The sequence below is a fragment of the Desmodus rotundus genome, chromosome 12, assembly GCF_022682495.2.
Source record: "Desmodus rotundus isolate HL8 chromosome 12, HLdesRot8A.1, whole genome shotgun sequence".
Lineage (NCBI taxonomy): Eukaryota > Metazoa > Chordata > Mammalia > Chiroptera > Phyllostomidae > Desmodus > Desmodus rotundus.
In genome coordinates, this window is record NC_071398.1 from 19,984,428 (window position 1) to 20,005,557 (window position 21,130).

The 21,130-nt window shown below is 40.1% G+C and overlaps 1 protein-coding gene and 1 pseudogene across 1 annotated transcript in view; both read right to left on the minus strand.

Annotated features, from left to right (window-relative positions):
* The window catches only part of LOC112300686 (polyadenylate-binding protein 4-like), a 49,436-nt pseudogene extending 37,348 nt beyond the window's left edge, over nucleotides 1-12,088 (minus strand).
* Nucleotides 1-14,905, minus strand: part of GLG1 (golgi glycoprotein 1) — a 106,473-nt gene extending 91,568 nt beyond the window's left edge. The window contains exon 1 of the mRNA XM_024556084.4: nucleotides 14,434-14,905. Within this exon, the coding sequence (XP_024411852.2) occupies nucleotides 14,434-14,883 (450 nt within the window). The 5' untranslated portion in view covers nucleotides 14,884-14,905. The remainder of the gene's footprint in view (nucleotides 1-14,433) is intronic.
* Nucleotides 14,906-21,130: the final 6,225 nt, after the last annotated feature.

Here is a 21,130-nt window from a genome sequence, read left to right on the forward strand (position 1 = left end):
TATTGAGTGGTAACTAGACTTTCTTCATTTAACAACAGATCTTGAAGACCTTTCCATATCTGACACAAAGAGCTTCTTCTCCTCAGCAATATAACAGTTCATTGTATAGATTCACAATAATGTATTTAACTATACAAGAGTGCATTGTATTGAAGCACAGTAATTTATTTATTCCCTTACTGAAAGGTGTTGGGTTGCTTCCAATTGTTTCCTATTACCAAAAAATCCTTCAGTAAAACACCTCCCACTCTTCATTCATCACGGTTACATACACATTTTCAGAAGTAGGGCTGTTGGGTCAAAGAAGATATACATATATTTGCAATTTTAATAAATAATTCTCAATTTTTTAAAAAAAATATTTATTTATTTATTTTTAGAGAGAGGGGAAGGGATGGAGAAAGATAGGGAGAGAAACATCAATGTGTGGTTGCCTCTCATGCACCCCCAACCAGGGATCTGGCCCCCAACCCAGGCATGTGCCCTGACTGGGAATCGAACTGGCGATCCTTTGGTTCACAGGATCCAATACACTCAATACACTGAGCCACACCAGCCAGGGCTCAATTGCCTTCCCTTTCCATTTCAATTTCTCTCCACTCATTTCCACTTGATATGACAGAATTTAAAATTCAAGGGATGATGACTTTTACTTCCACTCAATGAAGGCTTAATTAGTACAGGAATTGCCCTATAGTAATTAACTAGACAAAATACAAGAAATAATTTTCAGTCATTGGACAACAGGCAGCCTAGGACTATAAATCCTGAAAGAAGGAAAATAAACAAGGTGAACCTGATGACTACCCCAGCTTACTGCCTGGAGGTGGTTTCTAGGCTGCAGTATAGGGAGAGAGAATCCAAACAGAAACCAGTGTTCTTACAGAATATAGGAAAGACATCAAAGTTCAGGGAATCCATGGTGGCTAAAATTTGCAAGACAGAATCCTGGAAAGGACAGTTGCACAAAAATCCAAGGAGAGCTGCAGAGGGATTCGTTTGAGTCGAGTCCTGTCCTGTGTGTGTGGTAGGAAATAAAATACAAGAGCAAACAGACCAAATTAATTCCTGAAGCTCATACAAGGAAGGGAGCAGTTCACTTCCACCAGCTAGAATGGAAGGACCTCATATAACTCGGGACATTGGGTAGAGTCCCAGAAGAGCCACATCTTAGCAGAACAATTCAATTAGGCACAGACTGAAGGCTTGCCCTTGAAAAGCTTAAAAACAAGCCTCTGAAGGACCAAACTGATCTCAGTACCAGGAAAAATACGACACTCTTGAAAAGAATTCAACAAATTCTGCACTCGAAGATGTAAAAGTCACAATGGCCAATATCCAATAAAAAATTAGCACACATGCAAAGGAGCAGGAATGTGATCACCAGGAGAAAAATTAATCATTAGGAAAAGACCAAGAAATGAATGATGATGGAATTAGCAAATGAAGACCTTAAAACAGCTGTTGTAAGTATATAAAGGAAAACATGAGCATAATTAAGAGAGAAATGGAATATATCATACATACACACATACATATATAAAAATATGACCCAAACCAAACTTCTACTGATGAAAAATAGAATATCTTAAATAAAAAATTCACTAGATGGCATTAATAGCAGACTGAAAACTACAGAATAAAAGATCGGTGGACATAAAGATACAGCAGTGGTAATTACATAAAAAGAAACTGGGAGTTGGGAGGGGGAGGGTGAAGAACAGAGCTTTATGATTTGTGAGTCAGTAGCAAGCACTTAATCTATGTAAGATTAGAGTTCAGGAGAGTAGGAACAAAAAAACTATTTGAAGAAATAATAGGCACATGGTATGTGTTCAAATATTGACAGATTTAAATAAAAATAGGAAAGGGATATAAAATATGAAAACCAATAACATGGAAATACATTATATATATAAATGTGAAAGTTACCAGAAAAGCAATGTGGTAACAAAGAATTAAAGCTTTGAATTTAAAAAGACTTGAGTTGGAGTCTAAACTATTTCTTAATACTTATGCAAATCACAGCCCACCTGACTCGTTTTTTTAAATCTGTAAATAAGGCTGATATCTGTCCTATCTACTACATACCATTATCGAGAACTGCAAATGAGATACAAAGAGTTCCATAAATTAAATGTTGGATAGCAACTTGACTCAGAAAAATGAAACATTTAGGGACAAGGTGGTTAGGTCCACAATCCGTTTTTAAGAAGCAAGAATATTTGGGAGTTCCTCTCTAATAGTTACACCTTCTACACTTCCCCTACTGTAAAGGAGTTAGGAAAAGTTTCAAAACACATTTAAATGAAATAACTCTCAAGTCACTTTTTTCATGCCAAATAATAATCTTGCTTAATAATTAACCCATAAAGTAAATGCTCAGTAAATATTTACAAATGAATGACTAAAAAGTATAAGTAGAAATATAAAAGGAACTGCTTCTCTTTCTTTTGGTCACAGGGATAGATAAGCCAAATGAGAAACTGGAAAAAAAAATTTGAGGAAGACCTCTGAAATGACTAATTCCTCCTATCTCCGAGTTTGTAACTAGAGATTTCAAGATGATACAAAAGGCAGCCATGAGCCCTGACTGATGTGGGTCCAAGGGCTGGACGTCGTCCTGCAAACCGAGGTCACTGGTTTGATTCCCAGTCAGGGCACATGCCTGGGTTGCGGGCCAGGTCCCCAGTTGGGGGTGTGCAACAGGCAAACCGACTGATGTTTCTCTTTCTCCCTCTAAAAATAAATAAATAATAATTTAAAAAAAAAGCAGCAATGAAATTGCTGGAAAGGAGATACTATTTACTCAAAATCTAAACAATTAGGTTGAAACACATAAAACTGCTGCTTTTATAAGTCAAACATGATTGAATATTGGTAATTTCTTATATTTCAATCTAATGAAAGCAATGAAGTCTGAAAACAATGCTTGAAGGACAGTAGGGAGAGGTACAGTGGGCTGTGCAAAAGGGAAAGCTGCTGAGCAATACTGTGGTGCAGAAAATCCTCAAACCACTAAGTTTAAAATCTTTACCAACAACTAACATTTACAAGTAAACTCAAACGCCGTACCTTTCCACTCTCTGGAAGCCCACACCACTACACTATGTATCTGTGGGTGTGAGAAAGCAGGATGTTGTGTGAAGAGCCAGAGGGAAGGACTGCAGAGTGGGAGAGGCAGACCGAGACCGTGAGTCTCTGGAAGGCAAATTTGTTTCCACAGGACGACAGCAACCACACCAGTGTCTTCCGACTTCTGCTTTCGCTAACCTGATTGCCTCTACTCTGGTACACTACAGAGTTGAAAAATCAGTACACAATAGTATAGACCCTCGAAAGTTCTCGCGATGATAAAAAACAACAACCAGACACACTAAAAGTTTTTATCTATACACATAACAAATAGCCAGGTCCTAATAAATCTATCAAATTTGCGTTTTTATATGAGATTATACAATTTTAACTTTCAAAACTACTCAAAACTAACTCTGCTACCTGATTACTTCAGAAACAAGGTTACATACTGAAAATATTTTGCACTGTCCTTAATGAATGATTGATTTACAATATGTATTTAAACCTTAATAGTCTGTTTAATAGCAGAATAAAAGTCCTTACAAATTACTTTCCCTCTGAAAAGCTGCCAACTTTGGGGGAAATTTCAGTGATTTTGTGGATGAAAAAGGGCCACATAGTACACCTGACAAGCTCTGGGGAGGCCTGCATGGGGGGCCTTACAAACTCAGAGACTGAAAGTAACCACATAGGCCGGTCTGAACATAAAAATTCCTAACTAAAAGTAGGTCATGGTGGGTAGTCACATCCTAGGCCTGTAGCTTCCTTGACAAAAGTCTCTCTTTACCTTAAGAAAGGCTGTCTATTGTCTTTTTGCATCTAAGGTAACATACCCTTGGAAAGTCAGAGTGACCCCCCTTTTCTGGACCCTGCAAGGTACAACCTCCCACCAGAACACAAGACCACAGAAGCCCCTAAATGGTAACTATCCCGTACCACCAATGTGAAAGAAGTATGTGTCTCTCCATCAAACTCTTTTTCCAATCTCAGAGATTTCCCCTTTTTGCTTTCTCCTACTTCCCTAATCTACCACCAATGAATTTCACATAACTCTCCTTATGTCTCCCCCTCTGATTTTAATGCATAAAATAAGCTGCCAAACTGCCATTCTCTGGAGCATTTTCTTAATCCGTTGAGATTTTGCTTCCCAGCAATTGTTGTCAGTTTGGCTCAAATAAATCTAAAAAAAAATCTCTGCAGGTCTGGATGTTTCTTACTTTGACAATTTTTGTATTTATCTCGTTTTACAAAGGGCACAAGATACAGTCAATGCCTGTGGTTTCTCAGCTGATAAAATAGCTATGTTCTTAGTCACTGCATTCGATGGAGGATCTGTTTTAAGTAGACAGTCTCCAGAATATAAGAACTAGATTCTTCCCTCTTATATGAGAAAACAGAGTTTTCCTTTGTGTGATAGACAGTATACTCCAAGTTTAGTCATTATTTAAGCTGAAAGAACTAAAAAACATTTGGTAGAACCAAATTCTTTTACCCAGAGAATTCACCCCTTTGCACTTCATAATCTCACAGCATACGCATTTTAAATACCTGGTAGGACTATATCAGTGTTTTTGAACTTTTCTCTTAAGACATTTAACATATAATATAAAACCTTACCTTATCTCCAATGATTTCATCTACAGCAACAAAGGGAAAGGAACCACCATTTATGAACAAATGCAGTTTGATGGATGGTCTATATATTTAAATTTTTTTTATCCTCACCATAAAAAAAATGGGAGTACTGTTGGGAGTACGTTTCATACCTCAATTTTATAAGTAAGAAAATTGCAGGTTCAAGAGATTAATCTGTCCAAGGTCACAGTAAGTGGAAAGTGAGCTAGGTTTTTATCTCCACACATAGATTTTTATCTATACATTTTGTAGTTCAAAGTTCATTCTATTTTTCCACTCACAATACTGCTTCTCCTCCCAAGGGCTCATAACTACAGGACCTCATCTCACCTGAGTTTTATTTCATCGTATAGGTGTGCTCAGTAGATGGCACTAATCAACAGATGGCAGATTCTGCTCATGATTAAGACGCTCCACTTCATGCCCCTCGTGCAGTTCTGTCCACTTCATGCTGTTTCTCACATGGTGGAGCTAAAGTGGCAATGGAGGAACTTTGGGGGTTTGGTTAAGAGACCTGCTGGCTGTCTCTCTAATTTAAACTTAAATTACAAATGAAACCTTCCTAGGTAACAGAACACTTCTTTAAACGTGATTTCCTTTTCTTTGGTTCTTTTTTCTTTTTTGTAATTTTGCATTTGAGTTGATTTTTGACTTATATTCACATTCTCCTGGCTAATTTAATTTCACTTCACTGTTTATCTTGCTTATTATTTTAATTGTACATCACATTGGGTATTTTTCAAAGAAACTCAAAACCATTTTAAGAGTGTGTTTTGTTTTACAAGTGTACAAATACAGGAATTTAAGTCAGCACCCATTTTTCACTATGGCTTCCCCTATAAAGAGTTATAGATGTTATTCAAGCCTTCAATAGGTGAATTTATAGGTACTGTAAATACCATGCATTCGACCTAACAAAATTTTCTAATTTCAGTAAAGTTATTAAAGGTGAATGAAAACAGATGCTTGGTTCTCTTAGTCCATTGTTTTCAGATTCCAGTTCACACTGCTTGCTCCTCCACACTCTATTTTAATGCAGATACAAGGGTCAGTACTGGCACCGTTCTGGGGGCCATCCTTGAGATTCTTTCTTAAGCTTCAAATTTATCTAGCTCAACAAACAACAGATAAGTCACTTACGACTTACAGTTTCGTAAGAATATTGTTCCTCTCAAGTTGAAAGAGCTACAGCACCCATTACAACTAATAAATTAGGCATGCTGAAGAAGAGATCCATTCACTAACCAGATCGGGAGGCATTTTAAGATAGCTAAATTAAGGAATTTATATGAACTACCAATTTAAGAAGAATAAAAAATACTAAAATTTTTTTTCTTATCCTCCACTCATTTCTTCTACTGCAAGCCCACAGCATTTAATTTATCTTTCTCTTATAGTACTTACTACTTTATAACTTGTATTATGGTTTTTAGAATGAAAATATCTTTTTCTTCTAGGTCTGTGCTGTCCAATAGAAATACAATGTGAGCCACATATATTATTTTGTTTTCTAATAGTCACATTAACAAATAAAAAGTAAAATTGATTTCAAAACCCAACATACCCAAATATTATCATTTAAAAATGTAATCAATATAAAAATTAATGAGATACTTTACATTTTCGGGGGGGGGTACTAGCTCTTCAAAATCAAGTGTGTATTGTACACTTACAGTAGATCTTAATTCAGATAACTTATTTTTTAACTGTTTAATAGCTACATTTAGCTGGTGACTACATTGGACTACTACTGGAATAGGAAGAAAAGGAATGTCTAGTTATTTTACACTGGACTGACTTACTTTCAAATCTTAATTCCACTATTTACTGGCCCTAAGGAAGACTCCTCATTAAAATAAATAAACATTAAGCCTGGCCAGTGTGGCTCAGTTGGTTGAGCATCGGCCTGTGAACAGAAAGGTCGCCAGTTCGATCCCTAGTCAGGACACATACCTGGGTTCCAGGTTCAGTCCCTCATAGGTGCACTTACGAGAGGCAACCAATCAATGTTTCTATCTCACATCCATGTTTCTCTCCCCCCACTCTCTCCCTCCCTTAACCTTTCTCTCAAAAAAAATTTAAAAAAATTTAAAAATAATAGTACACTTCTCATAGGATTAAATGCAATATAATGCCTAGAAACCATCTGGTCCCTTACAACAAGGCACACAGAAAGTCATGATCAAATATTTGTATCCACTACACTAAACACAGTGTTCTATAAATACTAAGTATTCAGTAAACGTTTGCTGAAAGAAGAAAACTTAATATGCACGACATCCTATCAGCCATTTAGTTGCTTCTTTTAAAAATACTATGTAAGTATCTCAAAAATATTTTTGGATTTTTGCTGATTAAATTTGTTTTGAACACATTAGGAGAAATGTTTTGGACTGCTCAAGCATTTTCTTTTCTTCCAAAGAACAATGAATTATTAAGCGACTATATACTGTAAAGCACTTTTTATCAAGCAGCTTCTTAAAAGTGTTTGCGGTAAATGACAGTGCTATTTTATAGGTAACTCTCAGTTATCTACAGAAATATTTTTATCTCAGGTTGGGATAAAAACGCATTCCACTTCTGGGCTTTACTTGAGAATCAGCCAGTGGTGTATGTAAAATCCTTTATAAACAGACTCTGAAAAAATTCTCAAACTCTTTTTCAGTCAGTATAGCCCCTTGAAATTATCAAAGCATCTCTCCTCTTCTCCTGTGCTTGTGATTCATTCCATTGCAATCTTTTGTATTTCTACAGATCACAAAACCACAAAGTACCAGCTAGAAACATCTTAAGAGATAATCCAGTCTTAGTATTTTCCAAAGCATGTACCATAGGTGGTAAGCAAGATGATTTTACATGGTATGCATTAGAATTGTGTACTTCAATGGCTACATATTTTATTTAATATACATTAGAGAAATATAATTAGTACATCAAGCTCAAGAATTCATGGATATCTTCAGTTACAATAGGACTAAAGTAGACATTCCCCACTTAAGGGGGGGAGGGAAGCAATATAATTTTTAGGCTAAGAGTGGCAGAGCTGAGTTCCATCCAAGTCTGAATCTTAACTTTGTGCACTTTTCATTGCTGTAAAAAACATACTCTATGACACCAGCAATTAACACTCTCTTACATAACAGTTTCTCGATCAGTCTCATTTATCAAACCAACTGTAAGCGATGGTGGTGTCTTAAAGTGCTAGTGTTCTTCCACAATGATAGGTGCAGAACGGGAGATCAATAATGCCTTGATTATGTGGTTAGATTGCTTCCAACCACTGAGAGTTACCATAGGAGGAAGTTCCTATGGCTCAAACAAAACAATCATAATACATCCTAAAGCCGAACAACGTTTGGATTAATTGCTGTTTGCGTTACTCAGACCACTACTTCTTTCATGAATGAATAAGGAATCAGGAGACGGTACACATATAAATCTTAGAAACTACAAGCATATTTCATCTTACTGCACTTCACAAATGTTGCATTTTTTACAAATTGAGGGCAAGGCCCTCCACTAGCAAAAAGATTACAAGTCTACTGTGATAGTCTGGAACTGAATCCTCAACACCTCTGAGGTATAACTGTATACAATATATACATACAGAGCATATATATACAAGGGGGACCCCCCAAAAACCGGAATTTATTTATAAAAAATTGTGTATTCTTACACAAAATTTTGTATTTTTACATGTTTAAACTTCAGTCACCTTCAAAGTACTCTCCATTTGATGCAATATACCTATCAAGACCTATTTTACCTATTTTTTTCCACTGCTCAAAACAGTTTTTGAACTTGATTTTGATGTCTGTTAGTGCTTCTGCAGTTTTTTGTTTCATCTCTTCCACACTGGCAAAACGTTTCCCTTTGAGGACTTTTTTCATCCAGGGAAGAAAAAAAAAAAAGTTGCTCAGGGTGAGATCAGGTGAATAGGGAGGGTGGGTCATGGGGGTCATGCCGTTTTTGGTCAAAAACTGAACACTCAGCACAGTAAACTGGGCTCATAAATTACCCACCACGAAATGGGCAAATGCGCTGAGTCTTCAAAAAAAATTCCCTGAAGCCAAATGCAGCCTCTCCCAACAACGCCATCTGGTACATGGATACAGATGGGTTCCTAGAACACTCACCTAGTGGGGGAAACCTGTACTACAAGGGGCCCGCTCTCCATAATATAATTCTGGTGCTTTTTTTTTTTTTGGTCCCCCCTCATACAAAGAACAACTCATAGGTTAAATAACAGAGATCTCAAAATTGTATTATTACCCAGGCCTCTAATTTAACACACAGGAAACTGAGACTCAGAGTGGTAAAATGACTTGCCCACAGTCATCCAATTAGTGAATGACAGTGCTGGCTACAGTTCTCATTCACAATTTACGCCATTCCATGGATTCTATACAAAAAGTAGAGGGATATATCTAATTTTTTTACATCATAGTAGCACAAATCTTGCTTAATGTAAGATGGAATTTAAAAATTCTTTTTGTTAAGCCCTGACTGGTGTGGTACACTAGGCTGAACATCATCCTGCAAACTGAAAGGTCACTGGTTCGATTCCCAGTCAGAACACATGCCTGGGTTGCAGGCCAGGTCCCCATTTGGGGTATGTGAGAGGCAACCAACTGATGTTTCTCTTGCATATCAATGTTTTTCTCCCTCTCTTTCACCCTTCCTTCTGCTCTCTCTAAAAAGACAAATAAGTAAAATCTAAAAATAAAATTCTTTTCATTAAGAATGAATTCTGCTCATCATGAACTCAGACTAGTAATTAAATTAGCTTTGTCTAATAATGCTTGCCTATCTGCCTGAGAAATCCATTAATACTTCAATGCATAGTAGCTGTTGCTACCCAACTGTTTTTGTTGGTGAAGTGAAGAAGATTCTATATGAACGCCAGGCATTCCAACAGTCACACAGTAATGCCCCTAGCTGCAGCCATCCGTGGTAGATTGGAAAAAAAGACGGTCTTTGAAGTCCAAAAGAATTTCCTGAATACCAGCGCAACCACTTAGGCTATAAGGGTGGACAAATTACTTCATCTTTCTGAGACTGTTTCTCAACTAAGATAATAAGATAACACTATCCACCTCACAGGGCTATCAAAAGTATTAAATGATGTAATACAGGCAGTGTGGTACCCTATCTTAGGATACAGTTAAGTGAATATTAAGAATATAATAAGAAAAATGTTCACCTGTAAGTTTGAAAGTGGGTTTATGGTTTGTAATGTTGAAATATTAACTCTTGTTCAATACAAAAAATAGGTCATCTTCAATAAATATTTGCAAGGCATTCACTCTGTGTATAGTTTAGAGATAATGGTTCACAAATTTATAGTCTGACATTAATATACCAAGAGAAGATACCAAGAAATTCAGAAGAAATATTTCATGCTTTTTAATATTAAAAATAACACTTAGGCTCTAGTCTTATTTTTTAAGTCCCTATTAGAGACATATATGGAAGTATTAAAGAAAAATGATGCAGTCTGGGATTTGCTAAAATATGCCAGGATCCCAAACCCTGTGCCTCCTACTCCAAAAAGATGGTTAAAGCTGGGTGGTGCATACATGGGGAGTCATCATACTATTCTGTGTATGTTTGAAATTCCAAATTAGAAAGTCATTTTTTTTTAATCTAACAAGCAAACAAAGAAACTAAGAAAAACTATGTACAGCATTAATAAACTCCTAAGGAACAAATGTCTCCATCTAAAACTTCTAAACACAAGACACTACTAGTCATTTCAGCCAAAAATACATAAAGTATTTTTAAGTTACTCTCAACATAAGCATGTCTTATCTCTTTATCAAATACTAACTAGAGAGCCGTATCTTCTCTTGTATTAGTATTAACTACTCTTCCACCTTTTACTCCATGGTGTATTTTTCTTTTCTTTCGTTCCTTCTTTTTCCAAAGTGTCAATCTTTATTGGTCCTCAGCCTTGTCCCCCTCCTGATGTCCCAGGAACGAGGCTGAATGAGACTCTGGGCCCAAGTCCTGGGCCTCCCATGCCCTTCCCAGCACATGCTGGAGCTCAGCCCAGGTCCTACATAAGCCCTTGACCTCCTGCCTGTGGAATAGACAGACTGCACCTGCCCCCAGCATCAATCCTACACTGGGGGTCCGGAGCAGCATGGCAACTTCCCTGACCCCTCCTCCAGCCACGAGGGCCCACAGCGAGGCCAAGAGAAGCAGCCCTAGACCAATCACGTAGTCAGCAAAGGTGGCCCACCAACAAGCTTGAGCCACAGCCACAGTCAGATCCAGCTCCGTCCAGGCCTCCCCTAGCACACTGATCAATGGTGACCTCTCTGCTGGTCTGCTGGTCGAGCTGGGGTTATGCTGGGGTAGGCTGTGTCTCACACAGACAGTAGCCAGCAGGGCCTCAGGATCCGAGAGAGGGGAGCCACTGTGAGGGTCGTGGGAGTTTTGAGTCTTACAGGACAGGTAGAACCCAGAAACGGCCTTGTAAAGTACAGAGTCGATGTGGACGCCACAGGAAAACGGCTTCAGCTCCTGCTGGTTGATGTAGCAGTTCTGAGGTTTATTTTTCCTTTTCCCTATACTTTCTAGTTATTTTTTTCATTAACTAGAACTACTAATCAGTACACATACACACTAGGACTCTACTATCCCACCGTTACTACTATTACACCTACTTCTTAATAGTGGGCCCACTGGATACTTGACCTTTTAAAAAATATCACTCATCAGAGAGTGTTTAAAAAAGGAAGAATCCCCCACATAATACACACCTTCAAAATAATGGTCAAATGGAGAAAAAGCTGTAAACTATAGTCTGTATGCAGTTTTAGTATAGTTTCTACATGTATTTTTTATATGTTGGCACACTGGTATGATTCATTAGTCAAACTAGTATTAGTCAGTATCAGCTGAAATTATTTAAAGGTAACCATAATGCCTTTAAGTATGTTTTGTAAGCGAACTGCTACATAACTTTGAACACTATGCTATGGACAGCCTTAACATATTTGAATTGAAGACTTAAACTGGCCCTGGCAGGTAGCTCAGTTGGTTAGAGCATCGTGCTGAAACACCAAGGTTGCGGGTTCCATCCCTGGTCAGGGGAGCACAGGAAGTAAGCACTGAATGCATAAATGGGTAGGACAACAAATCAATGTCTCTCTCTCTCTCTCTCTCTCTCTCTCTCTCTCTCTCTCTCTCTCTCTGTGTCTCATCAAAAAAATAAAAAACGTATTTTCTAAAGACTTAACCTGGAACCTAGATGAATGTCCATGTGCTGTGCTGCACACCAGAAACTAATACAAAGAAGTATTGAATACAAACTGTAATAGAAAAATAAAATTGAAAAAAGGACTTAACCTAACAGTACATACCCCATGTTGTTTCAAAATTAAAATGTGGTTTACTATGCAGCAGTTTAAATCTGCATACATTTTGCCTTTTCATAATTCTAACAGCAAGTACACAAAGAAAAATCCTTGAATTTGTATCCCAAAGGATAAAGAGGTACCTATGTCTACTTTCCTATCAATAGTCCTATTTACTGAACAGAAAATATAAAACATATTCCATAATTTCACTTCAAATGTACCTAGTTAGTCTGCTTTAAGTTAGGCCGTTTCAAACACATACATCAGATTTAACTAATTCTCACACTAAGTGGAATAAAATTTCCTCTGCTGCCTTTAAAGAAAAAAAAGTTTAAAAATAGCTCCACTTTCTGAACAATATATGCAGTTCATGGCACTCTACTTTTATGTACATAAAATTGGAGGAAATTTAAGCAAATTGGAAATTCAGAATTCCCTATATCTCTCTAAATATCCCCCACCTTCAAAGTACATGAGACCTTTTCTTCTTCTGGAGCATAAAACTGACTCCATTAGTTTACGCATCCTCAATCAGTCAACAACAGTAACTGACTCAGCCCTGAACTAGGTACTCTGTAAAGTTACAAAGGAAATACAGGACCCAGTGACTACCCTGGAAGAGTTTATTATGTCATCCCATAAAGGAAGAAAATGTACTTACTGAAACAGTATCTTTGCTGAGAATCTTACAGGCAAAGGTGGAGCAAGGACTACATATCCAGGCCAAGTTCTTTTCAGTAAATAATGGGAGACAGATAGCACCTACTAAATTAAACAGACTCCAAAAGTGGTCGGACCTATTTATGGATTAGATATGCCGCTACATACTCCACATGCCTGACAAAGGAAAACTGCTCCTGTAAGTGTCCCTGATGCACACAAAGAGACATGCACTCCTTGAATAGGCCACTTTTTGCCATTTGTCCTGATAATGTCCTGTTTTGCCACAAACCACTAACAATGTGTTCAGTCACCAATACCAGGATCCTAGCTTAAGGTAACAACTTCTATTATATATGTGCAACCGCCAACAGAAAAAATCCAAAAAGCTTGACAGAGTTAAGACTCTTAGCTGTATCTACTACAGGAGTAGCTGAAGGACAGAGAACAACAAGAGATTACCATCTTTCTAGTGTTCAAGTTGTAGCCGAGAAGTCATTGAAGGCCCCACATTTCCGGCCACTCTGGAAACGTGCTTTCTCCCTGTCTCCTGATTATGCATGTCTTTCCCTCTCCTGAATTACTCTGTATAGAATACAGACCAAGTATCCCACCATGGGATTGGGGGTGGGGATGGACGGCCAAGAGTAGCACTACTCTACAGACCAGTGGTCTTCCCATGACCATGAACACCTCGCACGATTCTGATGATACAATCTGTCAAACAAAACTGTATCAAACAGCAACTTCGTTCTACTTGTCAACCTTTGGGCCTAATTCTACATACCTAAACTTTTTTTAGGTATCTCTACCAGATTTGCTCCCCGAACTTTGACTGCAAATTCTATTTGCACGTATGTCTGCAGCATTAAATCTAGAGAAGAAATGCCCTATCACTTAACTGAACCACGTCAAATAACATTAAATCTAGATTTCATTAAGAGGCATGAACATGATTTTCATTAAAATCACATTCAGACATCAGAAAGACAAGACTCCACAACCCAATCACAAATACTTTATATGTATTACAGCTTCAAATGTTGCCCCAACTTTTCAAGCTCTGGGACTGTAAATCGCTTGCAGTAATTGCTTAAACTTAAAATACAACAACAACCAAAAAAAAGTGAATGGGAAGAAAGCATACATCAGTTTCAGCACCCGGTAGATAACAGGAGAATTACAAAAGAATGAGGTCAAGACAGTAAATTCGGCTGACTACAATACACATCAGACAAAAACCAAGATATATACACAAACATTATCTTTGGCAGTCAACAGCGGCTCACTCATTAACAGCTTTAAGTACGCCAACCATTTTCACGTTAAAAGAGGGCTGCTACAAATTGTCAAGTCGAAACGGATGGCAAAATCCTGAACAGGTCTTCGGCGAGGAGCCACTGTGCTTAGAGCATCACACAAAAGACAGAGGCAAACATAAACACGCTCTGGGCCTTGGCGGACTGCGGCCAGGAGTCGGGGTCTGCGTCCCATACCCCAACACCAGGGCGGGGGTGGGGGGGGGAACGTCTTCTCGGAATGCGCCGAGGAGAGAGGGACAGAGAAGGAAGGAGCGAGTGCAGCACGGAGGAAACGAGGTAAGCGGCAGATCGGCGTCAGCGGCTTCCAAGGCTGGCGACACCCACCGGCCCGCACCAGGACTAGCCCTCCCGGCCCCGTTCTGCCTCCTCACCTCCCTCACGTCCTGCAGGCACTCGAGCACCGCCAGGTTGTTACTCCAGGTGTGCTTGGGACACACACGGGTCACGTCCTCCCTGCAGTACTCTTCCTCCGCCAGCTTCCAGCCCCCGCCAGCCCCGCCGGGCCCCCCTCCGCCCCGCCGGGCTGGAGGCCCACCAGCCTGGAAAGGCGGCTGTGGTGGCTGAGGCGGTTGCTGCTGCTGCTGCTGCGGCGGCTGCTGCTGCTGGAGCTGAGATGACGGAGGCAGCTGGATTAGCGGTTGACCCGCCGGCCCGCCGCCTCCAGCTTGCCCTACGAAAGGCACAAAGTTGGCCCCGGCGCCCTGGCCCTGGCTGTGGCCGCCCTGGCCGGGTAGTTTCTGGGCCCCAGCCGCCGCCAGCAGCAGCAGCTGCAACGCCGCCGACAAGCGGAACATCCTCCGTACACGTCCACACGCCGCCATCTTGGGTCCGCGGCGAGCTCGACGCAGCCGCCGGCGCCGCGTATTTAAATGAGGGGGCGGGGCAGGCAGGGCCCACCCGAGCCCCTCCCCGGCCGGCGCAGACTTGCGAGTTGGGAACGGGACGCCGCAAACTGGGCTCGGAACGGCCGACGCCCAGGACTTCCGCCCAGAAAGCCTCGCTCTTTGCCGGGACAGTTGCTGGTGCTTCTTAAAAAATCTAAGTTGAGCGGCTTTGCATTATTCTCTCGGTTGTCGTCACAGACAAGTAAAAAGGAATTGGGGTTGCCACAACCAAGATGGCCGGTACAGTACGTTGCCCATTCAATAGAGGTGAACTTTACATGGTCAGGTGTACTCCAATATCTAAGAGTCTCTTCTTTCATCTCTCCCTGCCTCCTTCACCCCGCCTCAAAAGTCTCTCTTGCCCAGGGAAGGCAGTATTGAGTCGGGGTTGGGAGCACAGATTCTGGGATAAGAAAAGACCCCTTATAATTCTTGTTCTTCAGCAAACTAGCCAACTCTAACTTCTCCGAACCTCGTTCTGTGCGTCTCAAAAGAAGAGGAGCTCTGATGTAAAGTATAATTGTGAAGATTAGAAATAATAAGGAAAGTGCCCGGCCCACGACATGGAATTTAAAGTTATAGCCAGCATTATAAATAAACCGTGAAGCCCTTTGCGCGTGAATCTGATTGCTCGCCGGAACTTAAAACTCCCGTTTAAAAGAGGATGGGAGGCGGGGATGGGTGGGGCGGCGGGAGTGGAGGGGGGAAAAGGAGACAGCTGTACTTGAAAAACAATAAAAAAATAAATTTTAAAAAAAGGAAAAGAAAAAACATGTCTGAGGCCTATTAAGTCTGTGCGTGGGTAACTGTTCTTGCTGACTTGAATGCAGCACGTTAGGCAGGGGTAGGTTGTTTCAGCTCAACCAGTGTCTCCTCCCTTTCCTTAGGTGAGGTATCTTCCCAAAGCTTTTCCACAGTCACTGTGTCATTTAGTCATGCATCAGGACAAGGTTGGGTTCTAATTGTCACGATCGTTTGACATTGACCATATCCACTGCTGAAATTTGGTTCAGCATTTGCAGGAAAACAGGAATATTTATGTTCTGTGTTAATTCAAAACACATGAGTATATTTCAATATTATTTGTATTAGGTAAAAAAAATCAAAATAAATATCCAACAACAGAGGACTGGTGTTTAAATAAATAAGTGACTTTCAAACAGTAGAACAATATGCAACCATCGAGAATTGTATCTACAGCAGGGTTTGTGCACAGCGACGCTTTGCTGGCATTGGGAACTAGGTTCCTGCTTGGTGTGGGGAAGGGCCCTGTGCATTGCAGGATGTTTAGGAGCGATCCCCCCTCGAACTAAGACAACGAAAATGTCTTTACACATTGTCAAATGTTTCCTGGGGGACAAAATTGCCCCCTCCCCACAATGAGAGGTATTGGTCCACAGTAAATTTTCCACAACCTTAGAAACTACATAGGCTGTAACAGGCAAGAAAACCAGGAAAGTCAAAACTAGGATGATTTTATCTATACAGAACAATCATAGGAGAAGAAGGAAAAGGGGGAAAAAAGCAAGAGAGAAGGATGGGAGGAAATTAAGAAAATAAGAAAATCAAAAGGACTGAAAAGAAATATTATATTTTGTCATGTATAATAAGCCCCCGTGTATAATGTGAACCCACATTTTTGTGCACATTATACACGGGATTATTAGACCCATTATTTTACCTATTGTGTGTAATTATTATACCGATGTATAATGTGCACCCTTATTTTTCCCTCAAAAAAGTGAGCATTATATACGGCAAAACACGGTAAACTGAGGAATGGCACAGAGATGGTAAGGGTTCTGTAGAGCAGTACTAAGTGATCTGCCCAGGATGAAGTCTGCCAGCCTAGGACCAGAATCCCTGGGGCTTCCCACTGTCCTGGTGCACCTTTATCCGACTCTGCCAATCCAGCATGTTGGGGAATGATGGCAACTTGAAGCATGTGATACCAATTGTTCAGACATGTTAAAAATGCAGCTTTGGCAGTTTTGGCTGTGCTGACCCACAAATGGGCAGTCAAAAACAGATCAGAGCCTGGGATGTGGGGTGGGGCTCTATAAGGAGCCCCCAAGACAGAATATCCTGGGGGTACAAACTGCCCGCTGTGTCTTTTAAGAATAAGGGCATGTTTGCCTCTCCAACATTCACATCTGCTACTGCCATAAAATGGTCCTGAGACTTCTGCTAACCTTGAGCATTGACTAAGGCAGCGCAGGGTAGACCAGAGAAGTGTACGTATTCATTAACAGACACATGGCATAGGTAAGTCTCGATCAGGCGTACAAGAGACATCACCAGAAGTTCTTTAGAAGTCACTAGAGGCCATTAATTTTCAATGATGGATCTGCATGTGCTCAGACAAGTGGGAGATTATTTCAAGCCAGTTTAAGGCTAGAAATTGACAGTCTGCTAGGAGGAGCCAGCAGTCGCCTATCTCATCCTGCAATGAGGAAACCCTATGCCCAGCCACAGATTGTCTCTGGAGATAGGGAAGAGTACACGAGCCTATCTTGAAATCACGGCGACCAAGAAGCAAGATACCATGAGAAATCTGGGAGCCTAGCCAGCTCAGGCGGTGGCAGCAAGCCTAGACCTTCCAAAAGTCACAAACCCCCAAGTCGCCGGAAAGAGGGTTGACCTAATGTGGGTCAACCCTCATTTGACTTTTCAAGATAAAATATACTACCTCTGTCACAAACCAGGAATTCATTTTACCCTTTATTGTACCCTTAGTTTTTTGATTCTCACTTTTCTAATTCATTCAATAGATATCTGCTGCGCAGTTGCACTGGCTCATATGATAAACAATAAGACAGTAAAGAAAGAGCAAGATATTTTCAGACAGCGTTAAGTGCTATAAAGAAAATAAAAGATACTTTATTTTCTGTTATTGGCTGGGGTGGGTAGGAACTTCTACATGAAGGCAGCTAGGAAAAAAACTGAGTAATAAATGAGCCAATTGGCATAAAGATGACAACCATGTAAAGAACTGGATCTAGGTTGTTTTAGTCTGTTCAGGCTGCTATAACAAAAATAACAGACTGGTTGGCTTATAAACAATACTTGTTTATTTCTCACAGTTCTGGAGGCCAAAAGTCTGAGATCAGGATGTAGCTTAGCAGGGTTGTGGCAAAGACCCTCTTCCAGGTTGCAGAATGCCAACTTCTCACAGTGCCCTGATACAGTGGAGGGGAACAGGAGGCTCCGTGGGGTCTCACATAAGAACACTAACCCCCACGCATGAGAGCTCTACTCTCATGACCTAAGCACCTCCAAAAGGGCCCGTCTCCTACTAATACTGTCACATTGGGCATTAGGATTTCAACATACAACATACAACAATTAGGATTTCAATTAGAGTTTAGGGGGGAAAAAATTTAGACCATAACAGAAGTGCTCCATAAGCAGAGGTTAACAAGTTCAAGACCCTGACGTGGGAAAAAGCATTTAACATGAAGGTCCATGTGGCTGAATTAAAATGAGAGAAGTGGGCAACTAGAAGGAGTCGAGAACTGGTCAAGGATCAGGTCATACAGGGCCCTGTAGGCCCTATATATACATGTTATTAGGGAGGATTCTGATTCCAACCATGACTAAGAGTTTTCATTTTCACTGAAATAAAACCATATAATCTAGATAAGATACATAAAATGTCTTTGGAATGGATTAGAAAGAAGCCAATGCAGTCAGGGAATAAGGGGCCACATACAATCTTTAAGAAAAGGAAAGTATATGGGGGACCTCCACTGCCGATTTCTTTTCCCCGAGTGTACTGTCCAAATTTGGCTCAAAAGAATTGGACCCATGCAGTAAGCAGTAATCTTACTGGGCTAAAAATACACAGAGCCCCCCAAATGGCGGGGACTTAAAGGTCAAAATACTGGAGAAGGAAACCACAGAGAAAGAGCCAAAAATCTGTGAACAAATTTCTCTCATCTCTGGCTGATTCCTAAGCTATGCAGACATAGATTGAGACATCAACAGATCCAGAAGAAAACAGCAGCTAACAGAACAATAAATTGAGATTTCAGTGACCATGTAAGTACTGAGGAAATAGAAGTTAGAGTTAAACCCTGCTGAGGTACAGAGGCCTGAGAACAAGTACCCCGGCTTTTAACTGAGACCTCACCCTAGGTCTATTCCTAGGCTTACACCCTAGGTATAAAGGCCAGAATCTAGGAGAGGACAACATCTTAGGAACAAGGAACTTGTTGCCCTTGAAAAAAGGGCAAAACTACAATAAGCCAACTCTAATAAAATCTAAAATATGCCTCAGTGGGGTCAAGGTGACCAACCAGTACTTTGTCTATAAGAGAAACTTTTTAGAGAAAGATAACATCATCCAGAGACTTTGCAAGTTTTAATCTGCATGATACAGCATTGAATAAAAAATTTGTGCTAAAAAGACAAGATTGAACTAAATAATCAAAACTTAAAAAAAGGTCAACAAACTTATGATTCAGATATTAGATTTATCAGACGGAGACTTTAAAATAACTGTGACTGTTACAGAAAATAAAAAAAATAGATGAAAAAAAATTGGATTCTATACAAATAAGCAAACATTCCAGAATTAAAATTCATTAAAGGACTTCAACAGACTGGATGCCTTAGTCTGTTTGGGCTGCTGTACAGAACACCCCAGACTGGGTTTATAAGCCATAGAAATTAATGTCTCACAGTTCTGCATTCTGGAAAACCCAAGATCAAGGTGCCCGCAGATTCAATGTTTGGTGAGAGCCCACTTCTTGGTTCACACATAGCTCTCTTCTTGCTATAATGTCACGGGGTGAGAGGATGTCTGGGAGCTCTCCGGGAACCTCTTTTATAAGGGCAGTAGCTCTGTTCACCAGGGCTCCGTCCTCAAGTCCCGATCACCTCCCTAAGGCCCCACCATCATGACACTGGGGGTTACAATTTCAACCTGTGAATTTGGGGAAGGTACACAAATATTCAGTCTACAGCACTGGACAAAATTATTGAAGGAAAGAGGTCAACAGAAATATCCAAAGAAAGAAGAAGAAAAAAAAAAGGAATTAAGAAAAAAAAGAACAGATTATCAGAGATACATGAGACAGAAGTCAAAAGTTCTAACATACATATAATTCAAGTCCCAAAAGGAAAGGAGAAAGAAAATGGTACAGCTCAGTATTTGAAAAGACACTGCTTTGAATTTCTCAAAACTGATGGAAAATATCAACCTATAGATAAGAAATTCTGTGAATCCCAAGCAGATAAATATAAAAAAATACCACATCTTGGCATGTCATCATGAAACTTCTGAAAATAAAAGAGAGAAAATCTTAAAAGCTGACAAAAGATGCAATATATTCAAAGAAGCAATAACAGTGACATCTAACTTCTAATAGAAACTATGGAGGCCAGAAATACTGGCATGATATAATTTAAATACTAAAAGAAAAAAACTACTGGTAACCTAGAATTCCACAACCAAGGAAAATGTACTTCAAAAATGAAGGTCACTCTGGCCTGTGTGGCTTGGTTGATTGGAGTGTTGTCCTGTGCACTGTGCACTGAAGGGTTGTGGGTTTGATTCCCAGTCAGGGCACATACCACAGCTGCAGGTTTGGTTGTAGGTTCGATCCCTGGTCAGGGCACATGAGGGAAGCAACCAATCAATGTTTCTTTCACATTGATGTTCTCCTCTGTCAAATCAATAAACATATTCTTGGGTGGAGATTAAAAAAAAAAATATATATATATATACACAAAAAGCTGCACATGGATGTTTATAGCAGCTTTGTTCATCATTGCCAAAACTCGGAAGCAAGTAAGGTGTCCTTCAGTTGGTGAATGGATAAACAAACTGGTACATCAGATAACAAGAGCATTTTCCTTCAATAAAAAGAGAAACATCAATTGGCTACCTCCTACCCACACCCCCACAAGCAAGGTATGTGCCCTGATCGGGAATTGAACCCCCACCCTTTTGTGTATGTATGGGACAACGCTCCAACCGAGCCATGTTGACCAGGTGCCCTTCTCTAAATTTCGCTGTGAATCTAAAACTGCTTAAAAAATAAAGTCCTAATTTTAAAAAAATACTTTATTTATTTTAGAGAGAGGGGAAGGGAAGGAGAGAGGGAGAGAAACATCAGTGTGTGGCTGCCTGTTGCATGCCCCCTACTAGCGCCCTGGCCCGCAACCCAGGCATGTGCCC